Source organism: Hemiscyllium ocellatum, chromosome 1, assembly GCF_020745735.1.
Source record: "Hemiscyllium ocellatum isolate sHemOce1 chromosome 1, sHemOce1.pat.X.cur, whole genome shotgun sequence".
In the NCBI taxonomy this organism is placed as follows: Eukaryota; Metazoa; Chordata; class Chondrichthyes; order Orectolobiformes; family Hemiscylliidae; genus Hemiscyllium; species Hemiscyllium ocellatum.
In genome coordinates this window covers 17,821,631-17,839,469 of record NC_083401.1, presented here as the reverse complement: position 1 = coordinate 17,839,469, position 17,839 = coordinate 17,821,631, and the positions used below count along the sequence as shown (strand labels likewise).

At 46.1% G+C, this 17,839-nt stretch overlaps 1 protein-coding gene across 2 annotated transcripts in view; it reads left to right on the top strand.

Moving 5' to 3' along the window:
* Positions 1–17,839, top strand: part of LOC132824791 (dedicator of cytokinesis protein 2-like) — a 1,235,709-nt gene that overhangs the window by 1,193,447 nt on the left and 24,423 nt on the right. For both annotated transcript variants that reach the window (XM_060839646.1, XM_060839560.1), the window contains exons 42-44: positions 1,915–1,996; positions 2,972–3,056; positions 13,519–13,605. In XM_060839646.1, coding sequence (XP_060695629.1) covers positions 1,915–1,996; positions 2,972–3,056; positions 13,519–13,605 — 254 coding nt within the window. The remainder of the gene's footprint in view (positions 1–1,914; positions 1,997–2,971; positions 3,057–13,518; positions 13,606–17,839) is intronic.

Genomic DNA, 17,839 nt, shown 5'->3' with positions numbered 1-17,839 from the left:
AAAGGTGTCTTTGCTCATGACTCAAAATTATGGAGGAAAGGTAAATTGTGGAGATGAAATAAGGAAACTACAAAGGATTAAAGATAGGTTGAGTGTTTGGGCAAAGATCTGGGAAATGGGATAAAATGTGAGAAAAATTGTCGACTTTAGCAGGAAAATCTAAAAAGCCAACATGTTAGTGAGGTAGTGTGAGAGTGCTGAACTCAGAAACCAAGGTTCTCAGTCCTGAGTTGCAAAAGGTTAATATACAGATGCAATAGGTAATTAGGATAGCCAATAGTTACCACTTATTATGAGAGAAATTGAATACAAGAATCGGGAGATGATGTTTCAGTTACACAGTGAGACCATATCTGGAGAACTGTCTACAGTATTTACTATTTACGCAATAATTTAACTGTATGGGAAGCAGTTCAGGGATTGTTTTCTAGATTAATACACTGGGGAGATCTCCCGAGCTCTGCTATAATTTATAGGAATATAAGAGCAGCAGCAGGCCGTTCTGCCCCTCGAGTCTGTTCTCGCATACTCTCTGAGAGGCCAGATGAAGCTTCAAGTCAAAACTTTTCCAAACATACAGCCCTGCTGATAGTGCTGCACTCCTTCAGACATGTGCTGGAGGGTTTGGCAGGCAGTGACCAGTGGGGTACCGCAGGGATCCGTGCTGGGACCACAGCTTTTTACAATATATGTTAATGATATAGAAGATGGTATTAGTAATAACATTAGCAAATTTACTGATGATACTAAGCTGGGTGGCAGGGTGAAATGTGAGGAGGATGTTAGGAGATTACAGGGTGACCTGGACAGGTTAGGTGAGTGGTCAGATGCATTTCAGATGCAGTTTAATGTGGATAAATGTATGGTTATCCACTTTGGTGGCAAGAACAGGAAGGCAGATTACTACCTAAATGGAATCAATTTAGGTAAAGGGGCAGTACAGAGGGATCTGGGTGTTCTTGTACACCAGTCAATGAAGGTAAGCATGCAGGTACAGCAGGTAGTGAAGAAGGCTAATAGCATGCTGGCCTTCATAACAAGAGTAATTGAGTATAGAAACAGAGAGGTTCTTCTGCAGCTGTACAGGGCCTTGGTGAGACCACACCTGGAGTACTGGTCCAGTGCAGTTCTGGTCTCCAAATTTGAGGAAAGACATTCTGGCTATTGAGGGAGTGCAGCGTAGGTTCACAAGGTCAATTCCTGGAATGGCGAGACTACCTTACGCTGAAAGACTGGAGCAACTGGGCTTGTATACCCTTGAGTTTAGAAGGCTGAGAGGGGATCTGATTGAGACATATAAGATTATTAAAGGATTGGACATTCTGGAGACAGGAAACATGTTTCCGCTGATGGGTGAGTGCCGAACTAGAGGACACAGCTTAAAAATACGGGGTAGACCATTTAGTACAGAAATGAGGAGAAACTTCTTCACCCAGAGAGTGGTGGCTGTGTGGAATGCTCTGCCCCAGAGAGCAGTGGAGGCCCAGTCTCTGGATTCATTTAAGAAAGAGTTGGATAGAGCTTTCAAAGATAGTGGAATCAAGGGTTATGGAGATAAGGCAGGAACAGGATACTGATTAAGGATGATCAGCTATGATCATATTGAATGGTGGTGCAGGCGCGAAGGGCAGAATGGCCTACTCCTGCACCTATTGTCTATTTTCTATTGTCTATTGTTTGTTCGGATCTAACCTGAACCTACTGACTTTGCGGAGAAAGTATTACTGGAGTGGCTGAGGCCTCAGATACTTGATACAGCAGAGTTATAGCAGCTGCTGAAAGCCCCGTTCGCCTCCACCTTGCTTCTTCGGGATCCTCCACCTTTCGAACTGACTCTTTCTCCTTTCCCTCGGCGCAGCTACAATGGTGCTGCCCCCTTGTGTTCACTTCCTTCACTGCAATCCGTGCCAACAGTCGTTCAGTGCTTCACTGTGCAGCCAATCCTGGGTGAACAGCCACAGTTTCACAACAAGAATGTCCCGGAGCAGATCGTAGGGTAAGTTCTCCACTGCAGCTGACAAGTTATGTCAAATGGAAGTGGTAGGCGAGGTCAGTTAATACTGCCATACACTCAGCATGGTTGGATCACTGGGACAAGATGCTTCCTGTCATGTCTATGCCCCCATTTTCCCATGAAACCATGTGGTCATGGGGGCGGTCAAGAGAAGGATGGAAAGCAGGAGCCTAAAGTTTAGTCAGGTCATTTCACCTTTGTCTAAAGTCAAGGGTGCAATTGGCTGGCCTAGGCTCATTGGTCATACAGTCATAGAGGTGTCCAGCATGGAAACAGGCCTTTTGGCCCAACTGTCCATGCTGCTCAGTTTTCACAATTAACCTGCTCCCATTTTGGGAGTTTGGTCCATATGTCTCCATCATATGGCGTGTAGTTGTGTAGTAGTGTAGCTGTCCAAATGATTCGTAAATGACAAAAATGTATTTGCTTCCACCATTTCCTCAGGCAGCCTGTTTCAGACACTTATCACCCTCTGTGTGAAACAATCGCTCTTGGGGACTCTTTTGTATCTCTCCCCCTTCCCTTAAACCTGTGCCCTCTAGTTTTAGACTCTTCTACCATGGGGATAAACTGTTGACTATCTCCCTTATCTACACCTCTTATGATATTTTTAGACCTCTATAAAGTCACCCGTCAGCCTCGTATTCTCCACGGAAAATAGTCCCTGCCTATCCAACCTCTCCTTATAACTCAAACCTTTCAGTTCAGGGAGCATACCAGTAAATCTTTTCTGCATTCTTCAATTAATAACTGAAACTGAAAACTACGTATTAAATGTGGTTTCTGTACTCCAACACGTGCACTATTTTTCAGGGGCAAGGATTAAAAACAGCCGTTAAACAACGGGGGATCAAGTATTGTTAAAATTGAGGAAACATAATTCAGCTGAGAGTCAGAGTCTTCAAGTGCATCTCTTGCTTTTGTCTCACATGTTTGTTTGTCCCTTACACCCCTCAGCTTCTTCAAAGCTAATAATGTTTCGAAGTTCAGCTACTCTAGACCAATCAGACGGGGGCCGAAGGACCCTGACAATGAATTTGCTGTAAGTACCTCTTTATCTATTACCTTGGAATCATAATTTGGTGTAGTCCATTCGAGCCACTGATTCTTTGCACTGTGTTTAATTTGGGAGAATCGTTGTTAGATTTTTCTGCCTATGCAGCGTCCATCCATCTTAGTCAATGAAAGATAAGGTTGGCATTTATGCAGCTTGTTTCTCTGATTATGCTTTAAAGCCAGTGTAGTCTTTTCACTGCTGTAATACACAACAACCCATTTGAGCTCAGCAAGATCCCATGAACAGCAATGTCATTATGACTAGACATTTGGCTTCAATGACTTAGTTTGAGGGATAAATGTTGGTGCTGGGCACCGGGGAGAACTTCTTCACTCTCCTTCAGGATGACTGATGTTTTGATGGTGATTTGAGAGGGTAGACAGGTCTTGAATTTAATTATCTCGGTACCCTCAGTACTTCAGGGAAGCAGCTGTCTGAATTCTGAGGTCAAACCACTAGAGTGGACATGAACATCGTATTTCCACGGCCAGTGTAGCCCAACTTCTTACCATGTAGCAGTCATCAAGAAAGCTACTGATCTCTCGGCTGTTTGATACCTGACTCTTCATCAGAAGAAAGGAGATTGGAGTTCCTGCCTTTCATTAAGTCTTTATAAGGGTTATTCCATCGCCAATTGGTAGAGCTGAAATGGAATCCCACATTTCCTCTATTTCAACAGCATTTTTTTTTTGTGCAATTCTGGCCTCCCTCCTAACAGAAAGATGTTGTGAAACTTGAAAGGGTTCAGAAAAGATTTACAAGGATGTTGCCAGGGTTGGAGAATTTGAAATATAGGGAGAGGCTAAACAGGTTGGGGCTGTTTTCTCTGGAGCGTCAGAGGCTGAGGGGTGACCTTATAGAGGTTTATAAAATCATGAGGGGCTTGGATAGGATAAATAAACAAGGTCTTTTCCCTGGGTGGGGGAGTCGAGAACTAAAGGGCACAGATTTAGAGTGAGAGGGGAAAGATTTAAAAGGGACCTAAGGGGCAACTTTTTCACACAGAGGGTGGTGCATGTATGGAATGAGCTGCCAGAGGAAGTGGTGGAGATGTGTACAATTACAACATTTAAAAGGCATCTGGATGGGTATGTGAATAGGAAAGGTTACAGAAACATGGGCCAAATGCGGGGAAATTTGAATGTGGATTGCTGCTGTACCTGAGGAGTCACGAATGGTGCTGAACATTGGGCAATCATCGGCGAACATCCCACTTCTGACCTTATGATGAAGGGAAGGTCATTGATGAAGCAGCTGAAGATGATTGGGTGTAGGACACTAACCTGAGGAACTCCTCAGAAATGGCCTGGAGCTGAGGTGACTGAACTCCAAGAACCACAACTATCTTCCTTTGTACCAGGAATGTCCACTGATTCCAGTTTTGCTCGGGACCCTTGATGCCACACTCGGTTGAATGCAACCAAGAGGTGTCACTCTCGCCTCACCTCTGGAAGCCAGCTCTGTTGTCCATCTAGCAAGTAACTTACCTCCCCAGTGCTGTCCACAACCTATAAGACACAAGATAGGAATATGCTGCTACACTCTTTGCCTCCCTGGCTGAGTGCAACTCCAAGAACACTAGAAGCTGCTGATGGTCCTTAGCACCTAATGGATGCCTAGCCTTGAGTTGCCAAATCTGGTTAAATGATTGGCATCCTATTCATCACCCTCAACATTCATTATCTTCGCTACTGACGAGAAGCACTGCAGTAACTCATCAAGGCTCCTCTAACAGCACCAACCAAACCCATGGCTTCTCCCATCTACCAACACCATCATCTACAAGCCACTCACAATCCTCACATTGGTATTCCTACAGTGATGCTGGGTCAAGTCTCTGAAACCCCCATGCTAGCAGCACTGTTCCGTACAACACGGGGACTGCAGTAGTTCAAAGAGGCAGCTCACCCCCACCCTTAGAGGAATGAGCAATATTAGCCAGGCTCTCATTCCTGAAAATGTGTTGCTGGTCAAAGCACAGCAGGCCAGGCAGCATCTCAGGAATAGGGAATTCGACGTTTCGAGCATAAGCCCTTCATCAGGAATGAGAGAGAGTAGCCAAGCAGGCTAAGATAAAAGGTAGATGACCTGGGGGGTGCAGTGAGAGAGAGACTCACTGAAATCCTTGTAGAGGGAGGAAGAGAGCTTCTGTGATCTCCAGCATCTGCAGACCTAATTTTTTACTCGAAGATTTTAACCTACTGCGAATCCTCTTGCAAGGTTGCCTTCCTTGAAGAAGCTCTCTTCCTCCCTCTACAAGGATTTCAGTGAGTCTCTCCCTCACTGCACCCCCCAGGTCATCTACCTTTTATCTTAGCCTGCTTGGCTACTCTCTCTCATTCCTGATGAAGGGCTTATGCTCGAAATGTCGAAATCCCTATTCCTGAGATGCTGCCTGGCCTGCTGTGCTTTGACCAGCAACACATTTTCAGCCAGGCTCTCATTCCATCAACAAAGGACTTTTAAAAGAAAATGTCAGAAAAGCAAGCTTGACGTAGCAAATCAAACATAATCTTGAAGGGCGGAACAGACTGAGGGGCTGAAGGGCCTAAAACTCTAACCATTCCGAGCACTCCTCCGCTTTCCTGATAACTCTGGCTGTTTGAGGCTGATTGCATCTTAAGTGGTACGCTCCACATCTATTCTGTTTGTTTTCCAATGCTGCAACAACAGAGCTCATTAAGAGGACAGAGCCCACGCTGCTGTTTCGCTGATCAAACACTTTGATTCTATCATATTCGGCAGCTTTTCACTGAACACCATCACACCAGGGATGCTCTCTGAAACACTTGCCCCTCATGAAAATGTGCTTCTGTTAATGATTTTCACTCCGCGCTGCTTACAGATCCCCAGGAATATCATGTTGGCACCTGCCGAAGAGCCGTTAATTAATCCTTGTGAGCAAGGCCCTCGGTGTTAACCCTTTCACTGCGGCCTAGGGTCACCCATTCAGCCTGCTACTCCCCGTCAGCTTCTGTCCTGCACTACCTGCCCTGCCCCAGAGTGCCATAGGGGGCAAAAGACAGAGGTGTGAAAAATCGCAATCAGTAAATGTTAATAATCCGTGATGTAAAGTGAAAGTATTTAAATATGTTAGCCTTTACGCCTACAATTTTCGCAGCTGACAGTCTTGCAAGAGGCTGGGAAAGAATCATGAAATACTTATAACAGTCTTGAGAGCCAGAGGGTAACACCAGTTTTCAGAGTGTTCGAATTGAATTATTAAGTATTCGTAATGATGTGAGAACGTTTGCACCTGTAAGCATCAAATGTGCAGTCCAGTTGTGGGAGACCACCTTCCCCCTCACCAAACTTAATTCCAGCCAATAGGAATGTTCTGGATGTTCATAAAGCATAGAATAGAATCCCTACAGTGTGGGAACAGGCCCTTCGGCCCAACAAGTGACCTTCCAGTGAGTAACCCACCCACACCATTCTCCTACCCTATTATCCTATATTTACCCCTGACTAATGCATCTAACCCCCACGTCCCTGAACACTCTGGGTAATTTAGAACGGCCAATTCACCTAACCTGCACATCTTTGGACTGTGGGAGGAAACCAGAGCACTTGGAGGAAACCCACGCAGACACAGGGAGAATGTGCTAACTCCACATAGACAGTTGCCCGAGGCTGGAATCGAATCCGCTCTGAGGCAGCAGTGCTAACCACCAAACCATCATACCGCCCAACCTTTGGGATGGTTCCTAAGGTGTTCCATCACCATTGGTTTCCACAGGCAACCCCTACTCAGCAACCAACCCATCAAAGACCCTCAAATATTAGTAGACCCTCACTCTCTCCTACTGCTCAAACAACATTAACATCAGGTTTAGGTGCTGGCGTTGGACTGGGACTACCTTACAGTGAAATACTGGAGCGACTAGGCTCGTATACCCTTGAGTTTAGAAGACTGAGCGGGGATATGATTGAGACATATAAGATTATTAAAGGATTGGATACTCTGGAGGCAGGAACCGTGTTTCTGCTGATTGGTAAGTGGCGAACCAGAGGACACAGCTTAAAAATACAGGGTATACCATTAGAACAAAGATGAGGAGAAACTTCTTCACCCAGAGAGTGGTGGCTGTGTGGAATGCTCTGCCCCAGAGGGCAGTGGAGGCCCAGTCTCTGGATTCACTTAAGAAAGAGTTGGATAGAGCTTTCAAGGATTGTGGAATCAAGGGTTATGGAGATAAGGCAGGAACTGGATACTGATTAAGGATGATCAGCCATGATCATATTGAATGGTGGTGCAGGCTCGAAGGGCAGAATGGCCTACTCCTGCACCAATTGTCTACTGTCTATTGTCTATTGACAAAGACAGAAGTCGCACGACACCAGGTTATAGCCCAACAGGTTTATTTGAAATTGCAAGCTTTCGGAATGCTGCTCCTTCATCAGGTGAAGTCATTACATCAGGTGAGCATTAACATCAGGACATAGGAAAGGAGGGCCTCATAGCTGACTGAATCAATGGACAATTCTTCCTGAACGGGCCTCCCACTCCTGGCAGAGATGTGTTCAAAGGGAGTTTCCTCTTATCTCTAAGGGAGATTGGAATAATGATCAACATCCTGGAATTAAAATTGACTGGAAGTTCAACTGGACCCATTGCATATACACAATGGCTACAAGAGCAGGTCAGAAGCTAGAAATACTGCATTGAGTAACTTACCTCCTGACTCCCCAAAGCCTGTCCACCATCTGCAAGGCACAAGCCAGGAGTGTGATGGAATCATTCACTCAGTCATTAACATATTGCTGTTGTAAGGGCTTGCTGTACACAAATTGACTTCCTCGCATTACAACAAGGACTAAACTTAAGAAAATACTCCATTGGCTCTGAGAGCTCTGAGAGGTCCTGGGGTCGTAATGAAAGGTACTACATCATTACAAGTTTGTCTCTGAAGTGAAACACTCCAGAACAGAGGATCATGAAGTTATAAGTTGCAGAAACAAGAGTGAACCACTGGGTGGAGCACACGTGCTGGAATACTCCCCACTTGCCTGGATGGGAGCAGCTCCAACAACACTCAAGATCCAGGACAAAGCAGCTCACTTGATTGGAACCACATCCACAAGCATCCACTCCCTCCACCATCGACGCTTAGTAGCAGCGGTGTGTCCTATCTACAAGATGCACTGAAGAAATTTACCAAGCATCCTCAGATAGCATCTTCTAAACCCTCAACCATCTCGAAGTAAGGTGAAGTCACCATTGTCTTATCAGAGAGATGGAGATGACTGGTGATGGTTCAACCTGAAGGTCAGCACATCCTGGGTAGGGGGAGAGGCTGAGGAGGTGACCACATCCAGCCAACTGAGCTAACCAAGAAGTACAAAAGCCGCATGGGAAGCACCACCCTTTGCAAGCTCCCCTCCAAGCCACTCACCATCTTGACTTGGAAATTTGTCACCGTTCCTTTATCGTCACTGGGTCAAAGTCCTGGGATTCTCACCCTGACAGCATTGTGGGTCAACCCAAGGCAGATGGAATGCAGCAGTTCAAGAAGGCAGCTCACCACCACCTTCTCAAAGGAACGACTAGAGGAAGGCAATAAACACTGGCCCAGCCAGTGACACCCACATTCCACAGAGCGAATAAAGAAAAACATATACATGTCTAACTCCAGATAAAATCCAGAGGTGCTTTGCCTGGTTGCAGATCCAGCCAATTGAGCTAACTAAGAGGTAGAAAAGCAGCAATGGGAAGACCTGCAAGTTCCCCTCCAAGCTGACTAGTAAGATAATAAGGCAAGGTTGCTAATTGACTTGGTCTAGTGTAAAGAGGGAAAAAGAATGGGGTAGGTTTTGACTATCATCCAACAACCAAAGCACCTTGCATTTATATAGCACCCTCAACTTTGCCTCACGTCTCAAATGCAATTCACGGTGCATCTGCAAATTTAACAAGGGTCACTTGAAAAGTTATTTGAGCAGATGAACATAAGCTTGGCTGGTTTTAGGTTTAAAATGGGAAAGAAAGATAGTGAAGAGGAAATTCCTCAGCTTAGGAATTATGCATCTGAAAGCAGAGCTGCCATTTGGATCAATGATTAACATCAGGAAGGGTCCAAAATTGGATAAATACAGTTGCTGAGATATTACATCCACTGTATGCACTGTTTTAACCAGCTCCCACCAGTCCTATAGCAGTGCAACTATGGAGACAAAAACACTTCAGATGCTGGAATCCCAAGTAGACAAGCAGGTGGCTGGAAGAACTCAGCAAGCCAGGCAGCAACAGGGGGTAGAGAAGTCGATGTTTCAGGTGTAATCCTTCTTCAGAACTGTATGGAGCCACAGTCATTTCCTCATTAGAGAGAAACGATTGGTATGTTGAAAATGTGTTGCTGGTTAAAGCACAGCAGGTCAGGCAGCATCCAAGGAACAGGAAATTCGACGTTTCGGGCATAAGCCCTTCATCAGGAATGAGGAGAGGGTGCCAGGCAGGCTAAGATAAAAGGTAGGGAGGAGGGACTTGGGGGAGGGGTGATGGAGATGTGATAGGTGGAAGGAGGTCAAGGTGAGGGTGATAGGCCGGAGTGGGGTGGGGGCGGAGAGGTCAGGAAGAAGATTGCAGGTTAGGAGGGCGGTGCTGAGTTGAGGGAACCGACTGAGACAAGGTGGGGGGAGGGGAAATGAGGAAACTGGAGAAATCTGAGTTCATCCCTTGTGGTTGGAGGGTTCCCAGGCGGAAGATGAGGCGCTCTTCCTCCAACCGTCGTGTTGTTATGTTTTGCCGGTGGAGGAGTCCAAGGACCTGCATGTCCTCGGTGGAGTGGGAGGGAGAGTTAAAGTGTTGAGCCACGGGGTGGTTGAGTTGGTTGGTCCGGGCGTCCCTGAGGTGTTCTCTGAAGCGTTCCGCAAGTAAGCGGCCCGTCTCCCCAATGTAGCGGAGGCCACATCGGGTGCAGCGGATGACGATTGGTATGTCTAGGTCAAGAGGAATCACTCCATAAGTGTGGGGATAGGTCTTCAGGAGCCAGTGTAAACTTTAAACCTGTACTATCAGCTCTGGTCTCTCGCTCATAATCAAGTCATCTAGCCAACTGAGTTAGCTTATCCCCAACGCTCTGGGAATAGTCAAAAGCAAATCACCATTACTTTCAGCCCTGTGTAACAGTGCGTGTGCTCCACCCAGTGGTTCACTCTTGTTTCTGCAACTGAAAACTTCACACTCCTCTGTTCTGGAGTGTTTCACTTCAGAGATAAACTTGTAATGACTCAGCGCCTTCCATCATGACCCCAGGACCTCTCAGAGCTCTTCAGAGTATTTTCTGAAGTTTAGTCCTTGTTGTAATGCGAGGAAAGTGGAAGTTAATTTGTGCACAGCAAGCCCCTGTGTTAATAACTGAGCAAATGATCTATTTATTGCCGCCCATGTCTTGAAGATACATGAAAAGTATTTTGTCACCACAGTTCAGAGCCCTTTTGAGTTACAATAAGCATAAAAAGAAATTACTTAAATAAGAGTTTATCTTCTGTTCACACTGGGGCCTCAAATATTGCTTCAGGGCTTCTGCAAGATCTCCTGATCTTCATAGAATCTCCACAGTGTAGAAGCAGGCCATTCGGCCCATCGAGTCCAAACCAAGCGTCCGAAGAGCACCCCATCCAGCCTCACCTCTCGACCCTACCCCTGTAACCCTGCATTTCCCATAGCCAATCCAATGAACCTGGCACATCTTTGGATTGTTGGGGGGGGGGGTGGGGGGGAGTCTGTGAAAGGTGATCTCTTTGAAGCATATGGGATTCTTCATGGGCTTGACAGGGTCAATGCTGAGAGGATGTTTCCCCTCACTGGGGAGTCTGGGACCGGAGGGGCATAGTCTCAGAATAAAGGGGCGCCAATTGAAGAGTGGGATGAGGAAGAATTCCTTCTCTCAGACGGTTGTGAGTCTTTGGAACTCATTGTCACAAAGAGCTGTGGGGTCAGAGTCCTTGTGTGTATTTAAGGCTGAGAGAGATAGATCCTTGATCAGTTGGGGAATGAAGGGTTATACAGAAAGAGCAAGAAATGAGGGAAATTGGATCAGCCAGGATCCTATTGAATGGCAGAACAGGATTGAGAGGCCTACTCCTGTTCCTATTTCTTACAGTTTTATGGTTCTATCTCTCACTTGAGGGATGACTGGTGATGGTTTAACCTGAGGCTCACCCCACTTGAGGTGAGGGGCAAGGTCAAAAAAGTGGGACCATCATGTTGGCCCCTGTCAAGTGTGGGAGCCCATGCTGGCACAAACCAGCCTTCCAGCCAACTGAGCTAACCAACCCTTAAGATCACTTGTACTGGCATCACCTATCTACTCAGGGCAGTGCTGAACACTCTGCACTGGGCATCCTTGATCTTAAGCCTGAAATTCAGTAATTATAGGGCCAGCAATTGAAAACACCAAACGGTTGCCTTGAGTTGAAGGTCTCAGATGTCCTTGTGAGGACAGAGGCTCCACCCTCTTCAAGTAAGGTCAAGGAGAGAAGCAGAGCTGTCCCTCTTTAATGACAGGTTCCTGTAGGCCTCAGGCCTGAAGGTGGATCCACATTTCTGCTTTCCCCCCAGGACCTCATGTTAATAACAACAGGGCAGCGGAGGATTGATTCAATTCCACTTTCCTGCTCAATCTGGACTGAGGTAGATTTTGGTGAAATCGTGGAAAAAAAGATGGAGCAACTAAGGTGGAAGGAAAGTTCTCAAATAGTTGGCTAGATGGGAAGGAGGTCATTGTATCTGCTCTGGTTCTCATTGGCTTGTCCCATTCTTCTGCTATTTCACTGATGAACCAGCAATTGTTTTCTTCAGGCTTGTCAACCTCCCTTTTGAGAACCATGGTTTGAGTGCCTCTGCTATACTCTCGAGCACTGCATTCAAATCCGGGTGCTCACTATGGACAAAAGCTTTTCCTCATGTGACCTTTGCCCATGTCTCTTAGTAATCACCTTCAGTTGGAGCCCAACTTTTCTATGAATAATTTCTCCCTGTCTAATTCATCCGGGTTCCTCATGATTTTTATCATTTCTGCAAGTCTCTTCTGAGCAGTAGAAGGAGGCCAATCGATCCATTGTGTCTGTACTGGCTCCCGAAAGAGCCATCCAGCTAGTCCCACTCTCCAGCCCTATTTCTGGAGCTGTCCTCTCTGGGGTCTAGAGGACAATGATATAATGCCAACACTATAGGAAGAATGACTCAGCAGCCTGAGCTAATGCTCATAGGGCACAAGTCTAGAGCTCGAGCTGCCAGAGGAAGTGGTGGAGGCTGGTACAATTGCAACATTTTAGAGGCATTTGGATGGGTATATGAATAGGAAGGGTTTGGAGGGATATGGGCCGGATGCTGGCAGGTGGGATTAGGTTGGGTTGGGATATCTGGTCGGCGTGGACAAGTTGGACCGAAGGGTCTGTTTCCATGCTGTACATCTCTATGACTCTAAGTTTGACGCAGTAATGTAAATTCAAATAATTAATAAAGCTTAAAATAATTAATCAGACAGAGCAATAGTGGCCTTGAAACAACCAGGTTAGCGTAAAAGCTTATTTGTTTCACTTCTGGGTGAAGAAAACAGCCATTCTTAGGCCTACAAGTTGAGGTCTCGGGCACAGTGGTTAGTACTGCCGCCTCACAGCACCAGGGACCCGGATTCGATCCCAATCCTCGGGATCACTGTCTGTGTGGAATTTGCACGTTCTCCCCATGTTTGCTTGGGAACCTCCCAAAGATGTGCAGGTTAGGTGGATTAGCCATGATAAGTTGTCCATCATGTCCAGGATGTGGTGGCTAAGTGGATTAGACATAAGAAATGCAGGGATGAGATGAGGGATGGCAGGATGCTTTTCAGAAGGTCAGTGGAGACTCAGTGGGTCGACTGACCTCTGTCTGCACTATAGGGATCCACTGAGGAGTTACAGATTAGATTACTTACAGTGTGGAAACAGGCCCTTCAGCCCAACAAGTCCACACCGACCCGCCGAAGCGCAACTCACCCATACCCCAACAGTTACCCCTTACCTAACACTAGGGGCAATTTAGCATGGCCAATTCACCTGACCCGCACATCTTTGGACGGTGGGAGGAAACCGGAGCACCCGGAGGAAACCCACGCAGACACGGGGAGACCGTGCAAACTCCACACAGTCAGTCGCCTGAGGTGGGAATTGAACCCGGGTCTCTGGCGCTGTGAGGCAGCAGTGCTAACCACTGTGCCACCGTGCTGCCCCTATGGTTGACTCTGAAATTGCATCTGAAACCGTCTCACAGTCTCACAGTCTTTCAAGGGTCACTGGGGATGCCCATATCTGATGACTGTGTGAAAATACTAGCAACCCTGACCTGTCTGTATAACTGAAACCCCTCTTCCTGTCATGCTCTGCATTGTCTGTGAGATATCGGCGACTTGTTTGACTGCAGAACTGATTTAATCATGCACCCGTGCTCTTCTCTTTCCAACAGTCCATGTGGATTGAGAGGACCACATTCACTACAGCCTACAAGATGCCTGGCATTCTCCGCTGGTTCGAAGTTGTGCAAACATCAATGGTGAGTAGTCAGAATCAGTGACTAAAACAACAACTGGCATTACATACCACTGTTAATAATTGCACTGGAAACATTATAGAGAAGGTCCATTAAATTAGAAAGCATTTTCCAAACACACGCACACTTCCATCTAAGAGATCAAGGGCAGCAGGTACACCACCACCCGCAAACTGCTCACCATCCTGACTTGGAAATATATCGCCGTTCCTTCACTGTCACTTGGTCAAAATCCTGGAATTCCCTCCTTACTGGCATTCTGGATCTCCCTACAGCAGACAAACTGCAGCAGTTCAAGAAAGTAGCTCACCACTACCTTCTCAAGGGGCAATTATTGATGGCTTGGGACCAGCCAGAGACATCCACAGACTATAAATAAATGTAAAAGTAGAGGGGGTTGCCTTTATTGAATGTCGCACTGCAAAATCTGGAAATATGTTTCTACATTACTTGAAAAATTACTAACTGATCATGAAGCACTTTGCTCTGTCCTGGGAAAGTGAAGGCTGCTGTACAAACGCAGGTCTTTTTGCCTGCATCGAGTTCTGTTCACTCATTGTGCCTGAGGTTGCTGATGTGCGCTGACTGCTAGGCCGTGAATGTCTATCACAGAACTCCTACAGTGTGGAAACAGGCCATTCAACCCATCAAGTGCACATCAACCTTCTGAAGAGCTCCCACCAAGACCTACCCTTTCCCTGTAACCCTGCATTTCCCATGGTCAATCCACCGAGCTTGGACATCCCACCATGGTCAATCCAACTGACTGACACATCTTTGGACTGTGGGAGCATTCCAAAGTACCCAGAATCAACCCATGCAGACACGGGGAGACTGTGCAAGCTCCACACAGACTATTATCTGAGGGTGGGATTACACTTAGGCTCCTGGCACTGTGAGGTAGCAGTGCTAACCACTGACCCTACAGGCTGCCTCCATTTTAAAAGGTTCTCTCTTGTTTTCAAATCACTCCATGTTCTTTTTCCCCTCCCTAGCTTCTCCAATCTCTGCAATCCTCATGAATCTCTGCACATCTCTGAATCTGCATATTGCGCAGATCTGATTTGAATGACTGCACCATTGACAGACTTGCCTTTAGCTGTCTGGATGACAAGCTCTGAAGTTTTCCACCTTTCTGCTTCCCTACATTTAATGCTCTCCTCATTAAAAGTGATTAGCGAAACATTGGCTCACCTATCCATGTAGCCCCCTGGTGTGGTTCAATGTCAGATTATATTTGATTGCTGTTTCAGTAAAGCACTTTGCGAATTAGTCCATTTCACAAAAACACAAGGAATTGGAGCAGCAATGGACTATACTGAAGGATGTGGAAGATTTGGAGAGAGTGCAGAGAATGTTCACCAGGAGGTTGCCTGGTCTCGAGGGCATTGGCTGTGAGGAAAGGTTAAAAAAAACTAGGATTGTTCTCACTGGAAAGTTGGTGGCAAAGAGGCGACCCGATAGAGGCTTACAACTTTATGAGAGGTGTAGATAAGGGGGATAGTCAGAGACCTTTTCCCAGAGTTGAAGTTTCAATTACTTGGGGACACAGGTTGAAGGTGAGAGGGGGGAAGCTGAGCAGAGATGTGTGAAGGAAGTTTTTCACAAAGAAAGTGGTAGGAGCCTGGAACGCACTGCCAGAAGTGGTGGAAGCCGACACATTGGTGACATTCACGAGTCATAGAGTCATAGAGATGTACAGCATGGAAGCAGACCCTTCGGTCCAACCCGTCCATGCCGACCAGATATCCCAACCCAATCTAGTCCCACCTGCCAGCACCCGGCCCATATCCCTCCAAACCCTTCCTATTCATATACCCATCCAAATGCCTCTTAAATGTTGCAATTCTACTAGCCTCCACCACTTCCTCTGGCAGCTCATTCCATACACGTACCACCCTCTGTGTGAAAAAGTTGCCCCGTATGTCTGTTTTTTTTATCTTTCTCCTCTCACCCTAAACCTATGCCCTCTAGTTCTGGACTCCCTGACCCCAGGGAAAAGACTTTGCCTATTTACCCTATCCATGCCCCTCATAATTTTGTAAACCTCTATAAGGTCACCCCTCAGCCTCTGACGCTCCAGGGAAAGCAACCAAAACCTGTTCAGCCTCTCCCTGTAGCTCAAATCCTCCAACCCTAGCAGTATCCTTGTAAATCTTTTCTGAACCCTTTCAACATCTTTCCAATAGGAAGGCAATAGACAATAGGTTCAGGAGTAGGCCATTCTGCCCTTTGAGCCAGCACCACCATTCATTATGATCATGGCTGATCATTCCTCAATCAGTATCCTGTTCCTGCCTTATCCCTATAACCCTTGATTCCACTATCCTTAAGAGCTCGATCCAACTCTTTCTTGAAAGTATCCAGAGACGTGGCCTCCACAGCCTTCTGGGGCAGAGCATTCCACACACTCACCATTCTCTGGGTGAAGACGTTTCTCCTCAACTCTGTTCTAAGTGGCCTACTGCTTATTTTTAAACTGTGTCCTCTGGTTCAGGACTCACCCATCAGTGGAAACATGCTACCTGCCTCCAGAGTGTCCAATCCTTTAATAATCTTATACGTCGCAATCAAATCCCCTCTCAGCCTTCTAAACTCAAGGATATACAAGCCCAGTCGCTCCAATCTTTCAACCTAAGATAGTCCTGCCATTCCAGGAATTGACCTCGTGAACCTACGCTGTTCTCCCTCAATAGCCAGAATGTCTTTCCTTAAATTTGGAGACCAAAACTGCACACAATATTCCAGGTACGGTCCCACCAGGGCCCTGTACAGCTGCAGAAGAACCTCTTTGCTTCTATACTCAATTCCTCTTGTTATGAAGGCCAGCATACTGTTAGCTTTCTTCACTGCCTGCTATACCTCAATGCTTGCTTTCATTGACTGATGTTCAAGAACACCTAGATCTCGTTGTCCTGCCCCCTTACCTAACTTAACTCCATTTAGGTAGTAATCTGCTTTCCTGTTCTTGCCACTAAATTGGATAACCACACGTTTATCCACATTAAACTGCATCTGCCATGAATCTGTCCACTCACCTAACCTATCCAGGTCACCCTGTAATCTCCTAACATCCTCCTCACATTTCACCCTGCCACTCAGCTTTGTATCATCAGCAAATTTGCTAATATTACTTTTAATACCATCATCAAAAAGCTGCGGTCCCAGCACTGATCCCTCCGGTACCCCATTAGTCACCGCCTGCCATTCCGAAAGGGAGCCATTTATCACTACACTTTGTTTCCTATCAGCCAACCAATTTTCAAGTCATTATTTTGCCCCCAATACCATGCACCCTAATTTTGCTCACTAACCTCCGATGTGGGACTTTATCAAAGGCTTTCTGAAAGTCCAGGTACACTACATCTGCTGGATCTCCCTTGTCCATCTTCAGAGTTACATCCTCAAAAAAATTCCAAAAGATTAATCAAGCATGATTTCCTCTTCATAAATCCAAGATGACTCTGTTACTGCTATCCAGATGTGTCGTAATTTCATCCTTTATAATTGACTCCAGCACCTTTCCCACCACTGAGGTCAGACTAACTGGTCTATAATTCACTGATTTCTCTTTCCCTCCTTTCTTAAGAAGTGGGACAACATTAGCCACCCTCCAATCCGCTGGAACTGATCCTGAATGTATAGAACATTGGAAAATGATCACCAACGCATCCACGATTTCTCGAGCCACCTCCTTCAGTACCCTGGGATGTAGATCATCAGGTCCCGGGACTTATCAGCCTTCAGACCTAACAGTCTCTCCAACACCAATTCCTGGCAAATATAAATTCCCATCAGTTCAGGTCCTTCAGCCACTGTTACCTCTGGGAGTTTGCTTGCGTCTTCCCCAGTGAACACAGATCTGAAGTACCAATTCAACTCTTCTGTCATTTCTTTGTTCCCCATAATATATTCACCTGTTTCTGTCTTCAAGGGCTCAATTTTAGTATTAACCATTTTTTTTCCTTTCACATACCTAAAAATGCTTTTACTAACCTCCTTTATATTTTTGGCCAGTTTACCTTCGTACCTCATTTTTTCTCTGTGTATTTCCTTCTTAGTAATCCTCTGTTGTTCTTTAAAAGTTTCCCAGTCCTCCGTTTTCCCACTTATCTTTGCTATGTTATTACTTTTTCTCTTTTGACTTTATATGTTTCATAACTTCCCTCGTCAGCCACCCCTGCCTCCTCTTAGGATCTTTCTTCCTTTTTGGAATGAACTGATCCTGCATTTTCTG